Here is an 18,853-nt window from a genome sequence, read left to right as displayed (position 1 = left end):
GAAGCAGCCAAGAGGTAATGTGATGTAGATTTTAGAAATCGGTAAAGGCTTGCCAAGGATCTGACCTGGTAAACTGACAGGAATCAGGGAGTGCTACCCTGATATCAGACTGGAGCTAGTCAGGATTAATGGCAGGTTGTCATGTTGTTGGCTTGGGTTGAGTCCTACCCAGCAGCTTTCAAAATCTAACCAATGCCCTAAAAAGTACCTCAAATAGCTAGAAAGTCGTATGTGCAAGGGATAATGTTGGAGCAGCATCTGGAAAGAGAACTGGGAAACTCTAACCTGCTGTTGTGGGCAGAAATCTAGAAAGCTGCTTTAACTCTTAAATTCAGGAAAGTACAGATGGGCCCAGTAGGAGGCTCGCTACCTGGGGCATGTGTTGGAGTGGGGGGAAGTGAAATCCCAGACTGGAAACAACAATGTAATCTAAAAACAGGCATACAGTCCAAAACCGAGAAGCAGGTGAAGTGCTGATGAAGTTCATCAGAAAGCAGATATTTCACCCTGTGTTTCACATCACCCCTGTACACAAGACCTTACAAAATGAATGTTAAATCCCAAACAGACTGCAAAATAGGAGAAAGTCTTTGTTACCCTAAAATCTCTGTCAACAGATGCCCAGTTTTAACAAGTCTGAACCAAGCAAAACAAACTACTTCATTTTCAAATCTCTTTCTGTCCATAAGAACTGTCATGAAAGTAAATTCTAACGGAGGGTGAGCTTGGCAATAAGGAAAGATGGTTAAGAAGTCAAAGTTTTACCTGGATAGCTGCCTTTTCTAGGGATGAAAAATACTGCAGTGATTTAACTGAACAAGTCAGCCACTTAAATAACCTTTCCAAAAGGCTTTTGTGCCAACTTAAAAGGAGACTTCTCCTGACTTAGCCTAAACTGACTAGGGACAAGTTTAAACTAAACTGAAAGAAACTGCACAAACCAAAATAAAAGCATCTCTGCCAAGAAGAGAATGAATGCATGCTAAATTGGCTTAAAAGAGTTTGCTGCCCAATCCCACACTGTTTTCTTTGATTGGCTCTGGTGCCTTTGCATTAAATGATGTGATTGAATTAACCCAGGAAAGGACACAGCTTATACCAAAAGAAGACCTTTTTAAAGATACATGTATCTTCTGGAACATCAAGATTAATTTTGTCTATACAGATAGAGAATATGCAATTTGCCAAGATGAAACAGATATCTGTGGCAGATATAGGAGCTGGATGATTCTCAGTTTAAAGCACCAGATTAGCTAGGACTGGCAACCAGGAACACACGGAGGCCAAGCAAATAATTGGATTTTCTAAAGGTTAGAAAGGTAAGCAGGTAAAAGAAACTATTCTTAGATAACATCTGGTCTGCTACCAAACATCTGGCAGCAGACTGTTTCATCTTAGAAAGTTTACAAGGTTTGCATGGACTTAATCTTTTTCCCTTTTCTGATTCTTTATCCACTTAAGGATTCACGATACTGATACCACCACACATTACCACCACAGCTTTCTGAAGATGTTCGGCCTTTTCCTGGAACTGCAAGAGCCCAGCCAGCCACTGCAGCAAAAGCAGCAGATAAAGGAATCCCCATAAGGGAGGCTGACAGAGAGAAGGTGGTCAGAAATGAACCGGCTCTTAGACATCAGTGCCTACACATACTGGCCAAATGCCTCCTGTCTGTGCCTCAATATGACATGTTAAACACAACATGGCTGTTTCTTGCAGAACAGCTTAAATGAGCATTTAATTCAAAACCATGAAAAAACAGGACAAACACCTAAAGTTGCCACCTCTGTTGCTCTACGTAGCCTGGTCCCCTCATCCTTAGTTCTTCAATTGATAAGGCCAGTTGCAATATAAAACTAGCACTCTTGCTACTCCCATGTTGTCCCCTTCCCTTTCTCCTCAAAGGGAATCCTTCTTTCATCATGCATTGGGCCAAAAGGACCAAATGCCATTCAGCAAGAGCAAAGCCAGCTAATCCTGCATACAGGGAAATCCACAAGGAGGCAAGCGGGTAGACAGAAGAAAACTGAGGAACAACACAAACAGGGGCAAAAAAAAAAAATACTGCTGGGGCAAGGGCAAAAATAAGGAAGACAACACAGTTGAAGGGTGCACTAGAGAACAGCTACCATCGCCAAGGGAGATATACAAAGGAAAAGAAGCTACAGTCAGAACAATTTATCCAAGGTAAGTGCAAGAAAATATATTCCCATTGGCAGGTCTGGCAGGGGAGGAATGTAAATGGCACGTCTCAATTCAAGATCTCAATCCCGGCTTTGGAAGTTTCCACCCCTGCTTCACACTGGCCACACGTACCTTCCACTGCTTTCACCTTCTCCTCCATCTCTCTCTTCCTCTCCTCCTTTAGCAGCTGTTCCTGCTCCCTCTTCTGTACTGCTATAAGGATTTGGCGCTCCTCCTCTTCCTCTCTACGCCTCTGCTTCTCCATCGAACTCAGCACGTTTGGGTTTACCTGTGACAAAATGGTGCACCAAACACTGTAATGCATTGGCTTATTGAAGTCTGAACAGATGCAGGTTTACTTTGAGCGAGCATTAAAGCATACCTACAATGAATGGCTGGGGGGAAAAAAAAGGAAAAAAAAAAAAAAAAAGGATTTGTACATATGAATTCTCAGATGAAAAGCAACATGTAAAGGAAAGTTATTTGTCAAGCAATGAAATCCTACTGATACACAGACAAAGGAAGGAGAAGCGATGGGTTAGACAAGCTGCCACTCTGCCAGGGACGCACCACATGTATCTCCCTTCTGGGCAAAGGATTCGGGCTGTTGACGCCCACACACAACACCTCTACCCCTTCCAGCTAGCAAAGCCCTGAGTTGCAAGCATGAACAGAAAGGACTACTCAACCGAACCTGGCTCTGCTATAAAACACAGAATACAGGAAAAAAGACTGATACAGCCTTGCGTCAAGGTATCATTTGGAGCGTTTTCCTTTCCAGTTCAAAATAAGGCCTGCCATACTTCTGTGTGCGAATCTCCCCTGAACTAGCTCCAGCTTGTTTGTCTGGATAGTTTTCCTGCTGGGTCTCCCAACCAGTTTTCTCATTGAAGGACGCCTGGCTCTTTAGTGCCCCGCTTCCTCACCTCCCCACTGCCAGCAGGCTGCAAGGCTGTGTTTGATCCCACTTAGACTGCAGGCTTCTCAGACCAGCGATCGCCTGCTCCTATTTCTCCAATAAAGTGCAAGGTATGTATATGGCAGTGTGGAATTACTTTTATTAGCTTAATTTAATTATAAGACAAACAAATCGGTCATCCACCAGCCACTCCCATGTCTTTGACTTCTGCAAGACCAACATATGTGTGCCTTATCAGCAGGGAATATCAACTGGAAAAGAACAGTGTGCATACAGTTTTTTCCACCTTCATTTTCAGGGAATAACCAGCAACCACCACTAAGGCATTTCCTGAGGATTAGCAATCGGCTGGGGTCCCTTGGCTGCTGCTCAGACCATCAACTTCTCCAGGCCCATTATTAATCCCCAGAAAAAAATCTGGCACCATGATTACTATTTTGTCCTTGTTTCATTGCCTAGAAGTGGAACCTTGGGGCGTTTTGATAAACACCTAGAAATGCTGTCTGGTTTCTGCACATTCATTTCGTCCTCTGCCTCCCCTTCCCCTACATAGCACTGCCCTACAATCTCGCACTGCAGCTCTCCGAGGACAAGCATCTCCCTGTCTCCAGCAGCAACAACATATTAAGAGAATTACGCTTCAACCATCAACAGCCATGGAGAAGTGTCCAAGAGAGAGTGATGGGACTCTTGATGACATTATGACCGCATCCTGCATCTAGGTACAGACTGGACAGCAAAAACACCTATTCTGTGATGGTCTTTTTAAGCGAAACCCGCAGCGCAATCTCACCACAAGGGAACCCTACCCATCTTTTTCTTTTCAGACCTTTGCCAAATACTAGTACTTGACTAAGGAAGCCATTTTGTGAGTCTACACGCCTTTAGATTAGCCAGCTTCTCCTCAAAATTAATTTCTCATCCCCTTATTCCATCCAATTATTCCAAGTTACACTCTTCTGGGCAAGCATAAATTCTCTTCTTCAGCCACATTCCAGCCTTTATGGAATTCCTCAGACACTTACACAAAACTCCCATGTCTCTGTAATTAGGTTAAAGGTTTCTATATACAGCAATCCTTCCAGCTCCCTAATCATTCCAATTGTCTCAGTTGTTCAGACCTTTCATCCAACTGATCAATCTCCAAAGACCAGGATGCCCAGGACTGAAACTGCTATGCCAAGTACAAGAGCTCAAGAACCTACAGAATTGTGTTCTACATTTCCAATTTTGACACTTTTCATATCCCTTTCTCAACCACTGTACCATCCTATTTGCTACTCATGCACTGCAATCATCTTCCTTTCAGGCCCAATCCTGATCATCATCAACTAGTTTTCCCCTAACTTTCTTGATCAATCTTTAAATTGCAACAGGGACCAAAGAACATCAGGTTTTGCAGCAATTAGGAAGAGAAAGAGGTGAGCAGGAATCAGCCACCAGAAGTTGGTACCCCAAGATATTTTATTGAGGATGTGACCATCAGCCTCTAGATTCTCCAGCCAGTACATCTAAGCCAGCCTTAGAGTGCCACACCAATTTCTTCCAGTGTTGGTGCACAAGTCAGACCTTCCCTTTCCCTGGATTCATACAGCTTCCACCATTCATGTCCTACAGAAATGTGAACACACCATCCAAGCCGCAGTGCTCACGCCGGGGCCTCTCTAAGCCTGCAGGTTGCATTCAGCACCCTATACAGTAACGGCGCGACACAGAATCTATAGCACATTCCACATCAACCCACCACGAATACGGCATTGACAAAGCAATGGTACAATCTGAAGCAAAGGAAAGGATTTCATCCTAGCAGATCTAGGAAGAGCAAAAAAAAGGAAAAGCAGAAACCACAAGTGCAGTGTAGTGAGCACTGAGGGCTGCAGCAGATGCCTGCGACAACTGCACTTACTCCTTGCAGCACTTGCAGGGCAGCAGCAATGGTGGCACAGGCTCTTTGAGACACTTCAGACATAGAAATAGCCAGATTTTCAGAGAGACCTACTGCCTGGTGTCCCACTTAAGCCCATGGGGGATGAGGGTGCGCAACTCAGGGTTAAAAAAATAAGCAAACACAAACAAGTAAACTCTTACTAAATGTGATGAAAGCAGACACCTACTGGAACGATAAAAACAAGAACCCAACATAAGTTAAACTTCCTTCCTGAATGAAGAGGTGCCTAAGGGATGTTTCTCCAGCTTCCTCCCCACTTGGAGGATAAAAAACACCCCTCTCATCTGCGACGACGGCATCACCGCCTCCTTCCCTCCGCCAGAGAGCACTCCAGGACACAACATCGCTGCCTTACGCCCCCTGGGACCCCAAAAGGGCCAAACTTCTGCCTTTTGCTTTGCTCTCCAGGCAGTGGGTATCAGGCTTCAGGGGCAGAAGGCCAGGAGGCACGGGTGCCCCAGGTGCCCCAACCCCTCACCCTCCAAACCTTCCCTGCTCTGGTTTCTGCAGCACTGCCCTAATGAGGGTGCTGCTCAGGCGGCTCTTTAATGAGGAGCTAATCTGAACCACCTGTTGAGAAATCCCCCGCAGGATTAGGAGCCTACGGAACAGTTATATCTCGGACTGAAGCGACATCCAGTTCACGGAGGAAGGGGTCACCCCTGCACTGGGCTGAGGTTTTCTTTCCAAGACTTGCCTGCTGCCCACCCCTCACCTGGCAAACAAGCCATCGGACATTCTGGCACCTTCCCTGGCTCCTCCATGGCAGGGGTGACTGCCATGTCCTGCTGGGGAGCCGGCATGAGTGTCACCACCCTCATGCTGGCTGGCTCCCCATGCCTCAGCGCAGCGGGTGCCGGGAGGGCCCCCCGCTCACTGGAAACGTTTCACTGGCCCACAGGCAGCAATTAACAGCCCTCTGCCGCCGCAGACCTGGAGCACCTGCGGTACTGATTAGCATCATTCAGGCTCCATGTGTTTCCCACTCCCCTCCTCCTCTGGGATTTCTGCTGCCTGTGAACAAACACGTGTCCCTGTGCTTCCTGCATGGTGGGCTTTGCAGAGAGCAATTCTGGCCCCAAACTGACCATCGCTGGGGTCTTATTTTCCTCTCGGCAGGCTTTTATCTGCAGCATGATGAGAGGTTCTTCCTTCCTTTTATTTATCTATTCTAAGCAATTATATTTATTGCAGGGAACTGTACTTTCTCCTTTGTTTTGTGGGAACCCCTGACCCTGGCTCACATGGAATATTCCCTGCAGTTTAATTTCCCAGGGTCTGACAAAACACCAGGTAACTATGTTTTCATTACATCTACAGCAAGATATTATGCCACAGCCTGATAGAATCAAGCCAATTTTTTCCTCCAAAGCTAATCCCATGTTGCCTGACCGATTGCTTCGGGTAGCAGTTGCCAGTTCAAAGACCTCCCATCTCCACCGCACCATGCCCCTGGCTGTGCCAACGTGACTGTTGGGGGCTGCGTGGTGAACTGGATCGGAAAGCTGATCTACGTTAAAAATAACCCCGACCAAAGAAAAAGGTTATATTTAACTCCAGTCATTTTCCTGGGTCTGGTTCACTGCACAGACCCGCAAGCGGCAGTGCTGTTACACTGACGGGGTAGAGAGGAGATGAGGGTGAAGAGGCATGGAAAGAGCCGTTTCAGCTGACAAGGCTGCAGTTTGATAAGCATTTCTTTAAGCCGCCTAAATTGTGACTTCCATTTCCAGCTGACCCCCTCCTCGCTCAGCTCCGTACTGCATCAGTCATTCTTCTCTCCCTCTGCACTATCTACACCCTCATGTGTTTGCAGCCTCACGTTTTCCCCTTGGCTGAATTTCTGTCATTTCCCTTTGTAAGCCGGTTCTTCTAGCCCTCTCATCCTTCTTCAACTTTTCTTTGAACTGCCTCGAATGTGCCAGCACTTTCATTGAAGTGGAATTCCCCAGACTGAGTGCAGATTTCCATATGCAGCTGCACCGGAGTCTGCGGCGAGGCCGGTTACCTCTGCGATCCAGAGGGCAGCACCTCCCTGCTCGCCATAGAAACCCCGAGTGTCAGCCTGCCTTTGACGGGCATTACCACCCATCTCTCTTTCAGCACAAGCACTTTCAAACGACTCCTTCCCACTGAATAGCGATGCTGCAGTTTATTTTTTCCCCCAGGAGGCATCTGCTCTCGCCTCCCTCCGTCGTCCTCCCCCTCACACCCCCCCTCACCTCCTGCTTGATTGGTTTGATGGGCTGATGGTCAGACATCCACCTGGGAGAAAACTCTGTCCGCTGTAGACGCTTCTCCTGAAACAGGGTTGAGAATTGAGGGAAGGAAAAAGAGAGTGGAGGAAATTAGGGCACATCGGTGATATTGGCAGGAGAAACTCTGGGGGCTAGAAGTGACCATGAAATCCCTATTAGCTTTACAAGGGTAGCAAACAAGCAAACTGAACTCAATCCAAGAACATCACGCTGAATGCAGAGCCCATTTTACAAAGCCAGCTAGCTGAAGGATCCCGTTCCAAATCTGTCCCACCTGAAAACATTCAGTTGACAGACAACACCCTTCGGAGTTTCGGGGCTCTGACGTACCAGCTCAAGCGGACTTAGCTAGGACAGCTAAAGCAGCCACTGCCCCTTCAGCAGAGCCAGCTAAGAAACGACAGTAAAAGTGAAATCAGAGGCAGTTTGCATAGAAAAGCTAGGCTGTAAATTGCAGCAGTTCAAAAGCAGACAGAGATTCCCTGCTAGCAGAGAAGGGACACAGAAGATGGCTGAAGACAGTAACCCCTTCAGCCATCCTACCTATGCTGCCATGCAGTCACAAACCAGATCCTTAATTATCGATTCTAGCCCTGCCACTCCATGGGGGAGAGTTCTTCTCCCCGTATACAAGCTAAGCAGCCCCCACATCAACGACACTTGCAGGCTGGAGAAGAGGGGAGCAGGACAGGGTGACAGGCTGCTTGGATTTAGCTCTCCTTCAATCAGCAAATGTCCATGCTCTTGGAAGCGGTCATAGGGAGGTAAACAGGATGTCATGTCTCCTCACCTTCTGCGCAATCATGTTGCAGATCTCCGGCAGGAAGTCTTCACTCAAGAGTTTGTAGAGCTGCCGCTCTCTAAGGGAAGTCCTCTCTCTGAAGCTCTCTGTGACCTGCCTCCACTCCTCTTCCGTCTGACACAGCAGCCACCATGTCCCACGGCCAGGCCCTTGGGACCCTTCAACAACATGAAAGGATGTTATCTCCACAGCAGATATGACTAACAACTTTTCTTTATCCCTTCTCCTCTCCTCAGGGCTCAGGAAGAGCAAAAGATACTGCCAGTGGCCACTGTTATAAGAAACATGCTCCTTGCTATAGACCCAAAGCTCTCACGAGCCAACAGAAACACTGCTACTTTCCCTAGCGATGCCCAAAGTGATGCCAAGACACAGAGGAAGTACACAGGTGAAGAAGTAATGGTGGCACTTTGCAGCACATGGGTAGTGTGACATCCCTGTATAGCAAGCCTCCATTCCAGTTAAGACCGAGCAGAGAAAAGGATTTAATTTCTTGTAATGGAGGCTGTCAGCCAGAGCAGGACATAGGGTAATGCAAATGTCTGATTTAGTCTGGCAGCAGAATAAAAACACTGAAAATTAATGTTATTTGAAATAAGCCAATTTTTTTTTTTTAGCACTGCAAACCTTTGCTGCGGTGAATTGCGGTGAATGAAACCTCCCATTCTCCCCAAATGAAACATTTTGTTTGCAGGCACTTGAAAGAACAGAAGAGGAAGTGAAAGATGGGCTTCATCGGGCTGCCAGATGAGGGGGAAGTTCCAAAAGTTCACATCCCATCCCTGTTCGATCCAGAGTGGGATCTGAAGCAGATCTCCCGCTGCTCTGAAGCATGTCCCAACTACCAAGACACTCTGAGCTGTTCCGCCTTGTGTGAAACATTTGAATATTAATTGTGAAGGAAGGACTCTCTCATGGTGGTTGGAACACCCACCTGGAGAAGGGGAATGTGGTTGCTGCTCCACAAATGTTTACACAGAGCAGAGATGCCTCATGGGTTGCAAGCTGCATGCTTTTGCCCCAGGGTGCTCTCTAAGCAAAAAACGTGGTGGCCCATTTTTGGGGAGGGGAAGACCTTCAGGCTGAGGGGTTCTCGGCTCCCTCTAGACTTTTCTAGAGCTAACCACAGGCTACTGGAAAGAAAGCAATGGTCACCACCCCCACTGGCAGATGTCATACAGCTTCTCACCGCATTTTCAAGTAAATTAACTATGAAAAATATATAAATAAGCAAAAAACAGAGCCCTTTTCTCTCTGAACCTGACCTTGGGCCCTTTGTGGATTTGAGTGCCAGCGGTTCTGGCATGTGAGCTATCAGGTTGCTCCAGTAAGACCGGAGAGCTGCAGCCTCCCTCCAGCCACATGCTCTCTGTCAGAAACCTCCGTGCTGTGGTAGCGGCACAAAGGGAGCGTGCGCTAGCTCCAGGTCACAGGCCACCGTATAGCTTAACCCGCCCTCGGCTTCAGCTCAAGTTAACATACTGGGGACTGGTAACCGAGATGGCAAAGGACCAACCATGTACTGGTTTCTATGGCCCTGGCTATGCGAAGCTGTCCCCTGCCCACCTGCAGTGGGGAGCTTACCTGCATGCCGGCCCCAGTGCCTGCCCTCTCGTTTCCCCTTCCCTTGCCAGCTGCCTATGGACAACTCGTTTCAAAAACAACCCGGACTAAGGCACTGCTTTGTCCCACCAGAAGATTACTCTGCAGCTGAAGTGACACAAGTTGCTGAAAGACAGTGATCTGATAAAACCCCCCAGCGCCTAATGCACTTCGCTCCAGCTCTGTTGCCCAGCTCCGGAGCAGCCGCCGGGAAATGTGAAGACAAAGGGCGAAGGGAAGGAAGCACAGCAAAGACAATGCCACCCTTGCCTTTTATTGTGGGGCAACAAGCAGGCTCAGCCCCTGGGTTATGTGGAAACCAATGGATCCGCATGTATGACAAATGAATCCCAGCCCCCTCGGACTCAGTTTCACATTATGTTGCCAACTTGCTTTTACTGCTTGCCTTGTTAACCCTTAGATGGGTATCTCCAAATCACCATTTACAGAGCTCAGCCACCCAATGGCCATCAGGAAGGAGAGATGAGGACAACCAAAATGCTTCTTCCTTCCCCATCTTGGCATCACTGACCCCACTCTCTTCCTGGTCTGAAAAAACGCATCTGCCACAAACAGGGTCTTATGATCACCTCATCTCTAGAGGAGCAAGGGCCATTCACAGAACATTTCCATCAACTTCAGTGAGTAGTTGGGCCCCCAAGGCCTAGTGTAACCCAATACGTTATGTTTCCTCATCCCAAACTAATCCACGATAAGATAGGAAGCCTGCAGGTGCCCAGGCTCCCAGCTGCAAGGCAGCCTGCAACTCCAACCCCTCCTTCCGAACTCAGCCCCAACCCCTGACAGAAAGAGTCTCCCTTTCCTGAGAAAGGCATCTCTCTGGGCCTTGATAATTTAAGAGCCATGTTAGCTGATCGTATCAACCCTGACCCCGCAAAATCTCTTTACCATTTCTTATCTGAGTCTCGCGGATTAGCAAGTTCTCTTCTGCCTTCTCCCTACCAAAAAAGAAAGGGAAAGAGTGATACAATAAATACATTACTTCACACCACTGAAATGCAGCCGCTTCGGAGAAGAATGGGGGACGCAGCAATTATTCAATGCACAGCAAAACCATGAAAAAACCAGCATGCAGAACAGAGGCTTGATATATATATATATTCACATATATATTTATCATAGATTCATAAAATTTTAAGAAGTGAAGAATGCAGGCTGGCATTTGGCAAGGACAGTATTTCAATTCTTATGGGAAGCATCCCAAAATCTATACTGACTCCAGTGGCCAGGATTTTGGCTTCAAGCACTATGCAGTGAAAGCGTTCTTTATCAGGAGCGTATGCCCTAGCACTGCACGGGGGAGCTGCGTGTGAAGTGAGGCAGTTGGAAGAGTGATACCCACTGTTTCACCAAACTTGGCTTCCAGCTCAGTCAGAATTTTCTTTGGAAAGTGATCAAAGGACCCACCAAGTCTGAGCTTGCTTCACTTCAGAGATGCATTGAAATTATGGCTGCATGGTGTATACATACTTATTGGGGGAACCCCAGAAGTACATTATACTTACCTCTGGGAACATATGCATTTTATGTCTATTGCAGGAACAACCTTTCCATACCTCAGCAAATTTTCTTCTAGTAGTTTTTTCCGCTTTGGGGGTCGCCCTCGTCTCTTGCCCGTTTTCCCAGGAACGTTCGGGGCGTTTGTCTGCCCCCCACATCCCCTGCGAAACGGCAAAACCACCATGAAATATCTGCTGAGCCAGGGAACTGCGGCTGGGAGGATGGGAGAAGGGCAGGGAAATCGGAACAGCTGCTAGGAACCCAACCAAAGGAGGGATTAAATCAGAGCAGCAACGGGACAGGGAGGGGAGGAGAGGAGGGATTCCCACTTGCTGGGAGCCTGATCTGAGAGCCGCCGGCGTGGTGCGGGGCAGACGGGGAGGAATGCGGTGGGGCAGGCAGCATCGCTCCCACAGCAGGCTCTCCTGGTGCCACAAAGGCTGCAGGCTGGCTCTGACACAATGCACGACGCGGGGCAGCTCGCAGTCTGCTTGGCAACTCCAGTCTCGCCCCGCATCGCCCCAGCCCTCTCCCAGGCCCCCCTCCCCGACACAACAGCAGTCAGGCGGAGTGCCCTCCAGCCAGGCTGGCTGCGCTGTCCCCCCCCGCATCACCCAGACACGGGGGGGACATGGCAGGGGGGAGCTGTTACCTGTCTGGAGCCAGCTCTCCGTTGGTTTTCCCCTGCACCGGGTCTTCCTTGTACATCCGCGTGCCGTAGAAGTACCAGTACAGGGCACCGCTGCTGTCCTCGCCCAGCGGCTCCACGCGGAGGCTGTCGGCGTCCAAGCCCTGCGCCCACCGGGAGCCCCCCGCCAGACGGTGACAAGTTGAAAAGCGGCCACATTGTCACACAAAACATGATGACACCCCTCTGCAAACGCCTCCCTCCCTTCTCCCCTCCCACCATGCCACAGCAGCAGTACAGCTGCTCCTCCAGGCTGAGCTGGGAAAATGTTACTCCAGGGGGAAGGCAATGTTCGCTCGCTGTCCAGGGAGGGATTTAGATTGGCATCTCTAATTTGAATGGCCTCTCTCGTTTTAACATTTCATCTCTGGTGCTCCTGACAGGGAAGGTCTAATTAGTGCTGGCGACAGTCACGCACAGCCCTGAGAAGCTCCCTCCCCCCTCCCTGCCACCACCCTTCCCCCAGCTCCCCCAGTACACTTCAGCCCCATCCTTTCATCTCACACCATCCCTCAGCAAGGCAGTCTCAGCTCTCACAGCCCTGCCATTACAGTTGGAGCATCTCCAAATTCACTCTTCACAGGAAGAGTAGCCAATGAAGCCAATTTACTCAGCGACTCCCGTGTTACAAACACAGCTGCGCAGGACAAGGGCCCCAAGAGCAGTCCTGCATGCTTGCCTTGGGTCCTCTGCAAGGCAGAAGAGGAGATGGGGAACTGCCAACCCACTGCACCACCACCAAGTACCTGGCCTTAAAATACATTTAGTAGCAGCAACCCTTCTCTTCCCAGAAAGATTCCTTGATCTGGCCCAGCTCCTGCAGCTGCCCCATTTCCCTTCTCCCTGCTGCCCAAAGCACCTTGAGCAGGTCGAAGACATCATCTGCATCGAGGCGGTAGTCACAGAGGCGGTGCAGGATCTCGACCCGGGTGCGCAGGGGCAGCTCCTGGAAGGTGGACTCCCGCAGGGGATTAGGTTTCCCTTCCTCTAGCTCCCAGCGATAGTTGATGATGTCCTCCAGGTAGCTGTGAAACGTCTGGGATCTAACCAAGGAAACAAAGTCCCACAAACTCACTATAGTTCGGCATGCTGGAAACATCTGGTGTGACCGAGCAGCTTGAACAAACACAACATAGAGACAGTTAACACTTGAAGGAAAACCATGCCCTATGACAGCTACGGTTAGCTGCAGCTCTGTAACTCAGGTTTCCAAAAGCTAGCAATGTCATTGCAACACTGCGGGATTTCACATTATACACATATAGCTTACACGATGCTGTATTATTGTTATTTCTTTCCTACCTGAAAGAACATGGTCTCACCTCAGCCCCATCCTCTTTCTATCCCAATGGGTAGTGCCTCGTGCTAGCATCAACATTGACCCTTTACTAAAATAGGATGCAACAAAGCAGACAAGCCTGATCCCCTTCCGCCTCTCCACATTTCTTGCAAAGACCCTCTTCTTCAGCTTTCCATTCGTTCCTCACACGTGCCATTGCCAAGCCCCGTTCCTCTCTCTGCCTCTTAAGTAGTTTTCCATGCCCAGGTTCAGTGCTTTGAAACTTTCCATAGCTGATTGTCTCCTCCCTGCTTTGCTGCTGTGTGCTTCCCATACTCCTGTTGTGGCCCCTATTCTCTTCTCCCTCTGTCTGTGCTGCCACTTTCTGCCTGTTTCTCCACCAGTGGCTCTGGCAGGACATCTGCACAGCTCGGTTAATGCACGCGGCCTGAACCCTGCCACACAACAAGGCTCATTCCCAATGTGAGTGTACTTCCCAAACAGGGTTCAGTCCAGAGGACACTCCTCTCTAGTCTCCCAGATGATCAAGCTGAACACTCGAAGTCTTCATAAACACTGCTACTAAAACGATCTTTCTCATTTGCTAGGTGGGCCACATTAAATCCCCCTTTTGTTTCCAGCAGTTCACCATACAGCCCAAGGAAATACACATTTCTTTCCCTCATCTGGCGTTGAGGGTAAATGTCCCCATCTGACACACATTAGACTGCTGATGGAGCCTCAGGCTTGAAGAACTCCTGTCTATATTTTAAGACTTAAGTCCTTATTCTGACTGCTAAAAATTTCAGGGGAGGGAATGAAAAAGGGCTGGTGAGGCCATGTGTCCCTAAATATAAAACTTTTTTAAGATCTGTCCATATCACTTTGAGTCCTGAGACTTGCCAGGCTTTCTCAGCCTGCTCGAGTGGTGTACCCTGAGCACAGCAAAGGGGGATACCCCCCCTCCCCGCCCATGCCCCAGCCATTCTTGCACACACGGGAAGTCCATATGCCGGCAAGAACACCACTGGGTACAAATTCCCACCAGCTCTCAAAAAGGCAGCTCAACTTGATAGGTTTTTGGCACTAACGGATTACTCTATATGATTAATGGAACCATGCCAATGCTACAGAATTGCATTTGCCTGAGAAATTGCTAACTACTACAAAAGCTATTATTTTTGAACAAAGAGATAGAGGAGTGCGATCCAACTGGAATAAGATTGTTAAAAGTCAACAAGAAGTTAGCTATTAGACAGGGGGGTTCACACGTGTGCCAAAGACAGGACCTCGTTGTAAGGACCATGACTGGATGGTGACTGCAAGAATGAAGGAACAGATGCCACATGATTCCTCAAGCCATGTCCACCTGGCAGCATTCGCCTTCCTCCTCGAGTGGAGAGAAGTTGATGCTACCACCCTGCAGATCACTCCCCACCAGCCTGCTTCTTTCTGACGTCAAATGCAAGCTGACCTCCCAGAGATAACTAACTCCTCTCACCGGATGAGTTTTGCCAGCTCTCTGGTTGTATTTAACAACAGATGCTTGAATGTACCTGGATTTAGTGCCTTCTGCAGCCTGGAGTGTGCTTTTTTCTCCATGACACAAGCAAAGCATCGGTATTTCCGAGTGTCATTGTTTTGCCCCACTAATATCAGCAATCAAACAAATGCAACTTGAAACAGTCCCCTACACTCACAAAGTTCACCAACGCAATAAAGGAGGGCTGTTTAATGAAATATCTGTGCTGTCTCAATTACTAATTTTAGGGTAAAAACTACAGCAACTACCCTTTTTAAAACTGAAATAATCGGTGCACAGCACACCTACCTGAAGTAGCTGTGCATTCACACAGTGCCTTCCTTGTATACCTCAAGACACAATCCAACTTACAGCAAGGACTTCAACTTGGCAAGAAGTGTGATACTAGATTATCGAATTTTTATCTTTAAGAACACTATTTGGTCACATGCAGCTTAAATATTAGATATTTACTGAAGCCATTGGATTAAAACAAACAAAAAAAAAAAGATAGATCTGACTCTAGCTTTCAAGAACAGAAACAGTGACAAGAGTATCTTTTCCTGAAAGCAGGAAAGTGACGTGTGTATTTGGATGCTTAGTCCATCATAGAAGCGGAATTACTGTAAGCTCTCGGGGAGCATCCGAGTTTCAGCCCCCTGAGTTCAGTTGTTCAACTCTGTCAGAGCTCAAGGCAGAAGATTATTTAATCAGATCTGATACAGAGGCTCTGTCTATTTCCCATAAAATTGATTGAAAAAACAGTTTCCCTAGGATCCCGAAAAGCTAGTGGGTGACATGGGATGCCAGGAAGAAGCAACAAAAGTAACAGCGTTTTGTCTGCTCCTATTTTTCTGGCTAAATTTTTTTTCTACCAAAAAAAAGGGAAAGACATGGGTCAGACAGATACCTTTACTGCTTGCATGAGGTCACTTATCTTGCTCTACCATTTTGGCCGCTCTCAAAGAAAACTGATCCAGGAAGCCCCTCAATTCCAGAAGATCGTCCGAAATCTTTGCCTATGTAACTCTCATTCCCCCTGGGGACTGGCTCTGTTGGCTTAACCAATTTGGTTTGAGTTTGACTTTCACATAAGTGGCTAACACTAGAAATTTCCACCATCCACCCAGTGTTCAATACATTACAAGCTCTGTTCTCAAGAGTACTTTGAGTTCCTACCCCCATCAATTTTCAAAGACAGCTACTGTGCATTTGTCGCTTTGAATAAGGATAGAAATGAGAACCAGAGATGGGAACCAGATGTCTCAAGGCATTCCCAATCACTCTCAATCTTACCCAACTTATATTCTTTCCCTCTTCATGGAGGCCAGCCTCTTTTCTCCAGACAAATGTGAGATGCTCATCTTCAACCAGTCTGCTACACCTATGGTTTGTCTCACTTAGCCTATCCCTATTAAATTCCCCTTTGAAAAAGGTTTCTGAAACAGCCCCCTTGGTTTGGAGAAGAAAATCTGCAGGGAGCACAGCTATCTGCGAGAACCCTGCCCTTGGGATTCTTCCCCACGCAAAGCAGAAATGCTCGGGACTAACTGTTTAGCTAACAGTTACTTACTGTTAGCTAACTAACTTATTATCCATAAAATTCAAAACCAAGAATCAGACAGACAGGGTCCAGGACTGGAATGGACTGGAGGCAGTCTGGCAAATGCCCTTTTTTCAAGCTTACTAGTAGGACAGTGATACACCTGCAGGTGTGGCAAGTCCTGCAGAGTCTGCGCTGCAGTTAAGAATCTCCAAAAATCCTTTTGTAGGTGGGAAGAAGGCAGGAAGACCACTGAGCTGAGGAGACAGATGTATGTCTTTTCCCGAGGTTCTCAGCATCTCTAAGACTCGTAAAAACACTCAACCAACGGAGACAATGTTAGGTCAGCAATGTCCTTTCTCACAAATAGAAGTATTCCCAAGGAGGATGAACTAGTACATGGACACATTCTGTCTCAGGGCACGTATCCAAAGGAAAATCAACTCTCTCCTGAAAGTAAATTGGACCTCCTAGAAACAATTTATAAAAAGTGTGACACCATGGGCCACAACGGTCACCACAGCTCAACCAATTCTACCTCCCCCTGCCATACAGCAGAAGCATCTTCCATACAGCTCATTAACCAAGGAAAAGTATTACAGAAATCACCTACAAGAGGTCAGAAAAGTTACCTCAGAGTACTCTGTAACTATAAAACTTCATCCTCCCCACCGACTGCCTTTCTTCCCACCCCAACTTCACTAGCACCATTAATATTTCAGAAAACCGAGACAAAGTGTCCCTCACTTGTCACAGCATTACTTACTTGGCAGTTGCCACCTGATGGGCAAAGCAATTTGGATAGCTGTAGTGGGGAAGCAGCGGCACAGTACATGTGTATCTATGTGATACATCCCAAAAGGATGCAGGTGATTTCTAGTGAGCCCAATGCAATTTCTGGTCTCGTCTGTCCTCTGAAACCACAGCATCATTGTCTGAGGTCCCTACCTTTTTTTGCAATGATTAGAAAGGAGGTCAAAGCTGAATCACACTTGCGGTTCAAAGTTTTAATCGTACATTGTGGACCTCTACATATACAGGAGGAAATCTGGGGCGCAGGGAAAGACGCAACATAGCACATCAGTGTCAAAGGGGAGGAACAGTGGCAGACAACCCACAAGAGTACCAGCGAGGTTGCAGCTCAAGTTGCCTGTGATCTTTACTAGCAGCTGCAAAAAAATCAGGGCATAAAGAAGCCGGGAGCAAGTCAAAGGAAGGGCTCCTCCCCAACATGGGTATCAGCATCCAGAACAGTCAGAGAAATGATACACCCCCTGAGAGCTCAGCGCTGCAGCCCGGCCATCTGCTGCCCGGCTGCCTCCCAAAGAGGGAGGTTTCTCTGTGCTCCAGCAGAGGGGATCCAAGGACTCCTCTCCCCTCCGCCTGGCAATCCCAATTCGGCAGTCTGCCTCTGCCGTGGCTTCCCCTGCTCACAGAAGAGGCACCCTTCCCAGCGCCTGGGCTTTCAATGCGTGGGGCCATGTTCTGCTGGCAGCTTGGCCAGCACGCTCGTCACTGTCCCTGGCTTCCCGGAGGGGCTCCTTTGGAGACGTCTGGAAGAGAAGGTGAAAATTTCACAAGGTTGACGGGATATATGGAAAAATCTGGTCGGAGCCTCTGGTGAGCACACTTGGGAGGGGACAGCTATGCCTGGAGACCCCAGCCCCACGGGCACCCTGTAGGGCAAACTCAATGTGAAATGCCTTTTGGGCGAACCCGGCACTTGTTGGGGCTGGAATTATGAGTACATACATACACCACCCCCTCCCCTATTTTTGTTATCCTCGTGCCCAGAGGAAGCAGAGTGACTTGGGCTTTTAGTTTTAAAGTCTCCAAAGTAAATAAAATCTTGGCTGGGAAACTGTAAACAAATCAAGCCAAAAAAACAAAAGCAAAAACAAACACTGATTCAGTAAGAGAATCCCCGTGTCAATCTGCACTTCCCGCAGGCAGGGTGCCATGGCCCGAGTGTGGAATAACTGTCACAGCACACTTCCCTAGCTGGCCTATTGCTGCCAATTTTGTTACAAGCCCCCTCCACTTCCCTCCAAAAAAACCCCTACTGCCCCCTACAAACTCCCCAGCTCTGTGGGAGTAAATATAGGATTAAAAGAAACATTAGGGTCAGGAGTTGGAAATATTGGAGACAAAAATCTTCCCAACGATGCTCAGATACTGCTGGCACACACAGATAAGGCTCCTGAAAGTTCAGCTTCCAAGTAATTGCCTGGACCCACTAGCTAGAATATCTATCATGTTGACAGTGTTTTAAGTCTCTTGTTTCATTTAATTTACAAAATGCAACGGAAGAGTAAATACTGGAACGCTCTTGAGCTAAAACTGCTGGGAAAATGGCAAGCCTGACCTATGTCTTATCCCAGGCAGTATATTGTTCTGTACTTGAGATTAAAACCAAGAACCCTGACAAAACTAGAGGACGACAAAGAGCAGAAACAATAGACCTCCTCCACCTCCTGCCCAAAAGTCGTATGTGGGAGGAACATGGAAAACAAGACTGGGAGAGCTCAGCCTTTCCCTCAAAGACTATTTAAACAGGAATACAATTACTTTCATAGTTCCTTTTAC

The 18,853-nt window shown here is 47.9% G+C and overlaps 1 protein-coding gene across 1 annotated transcript in view; it reads right to left on the bottom strand.

Moving 5' to 3' along the window:
* The window catches only part of CECR2 (CECR2 histone acetyl-lysine reader), a gene marked incomplete at its 5' end in the record, with an annotated part of 98,106 nt that overhangs the window by 11,299 nt on the left and 67,954 nt on the right, over positions 1-18,853 (bottom strand). Inside the window, 7 exons of the mRNA XM_082498391.1 lie at positions 2,318-2,474; positions 7,275-7,352; positions 8,101-8,270; positions 10,624-10,673; positions 11,292-11,396; positions 11,888-12,027; positions 12,783-12,966. Coding sequence (XP_082354517.1) covers positions 2,318-2,474; positions 7,275-7,352; positions 8,101-8,270; positions 10,624-10,673; positions 11,292-11,396; positions 11,888-12,027; positions 12,783-12,966 — 884 coding nt within the window. The remainder of the gene's footprint in view (positions 1-2,317; positions 2,475-7,274; positions 7,353-8,100; positions 8,271-10,623; positions 10,674-11,291; positions 11,397-11,887; positions 12,028-12,782; positions 12,967-18,853) is intronic.

The sequence above is a fragment of the Vanellus vanellus genome (assembly GCF_965231255.1).
Source record: "Vanellus vanellus genome assembly, chromosome: 1".
Lineage (NCBI taxonomy): Eukaryota > Metazoa > Chordata > Aves > Charadriiformes > Charadriidae > Vanellus > Vanellus vanellus.
Note: the sequence above shows the minus strand (reverse complement) of the source record. Positions and strands in the feature narration are given on the sequence as shown.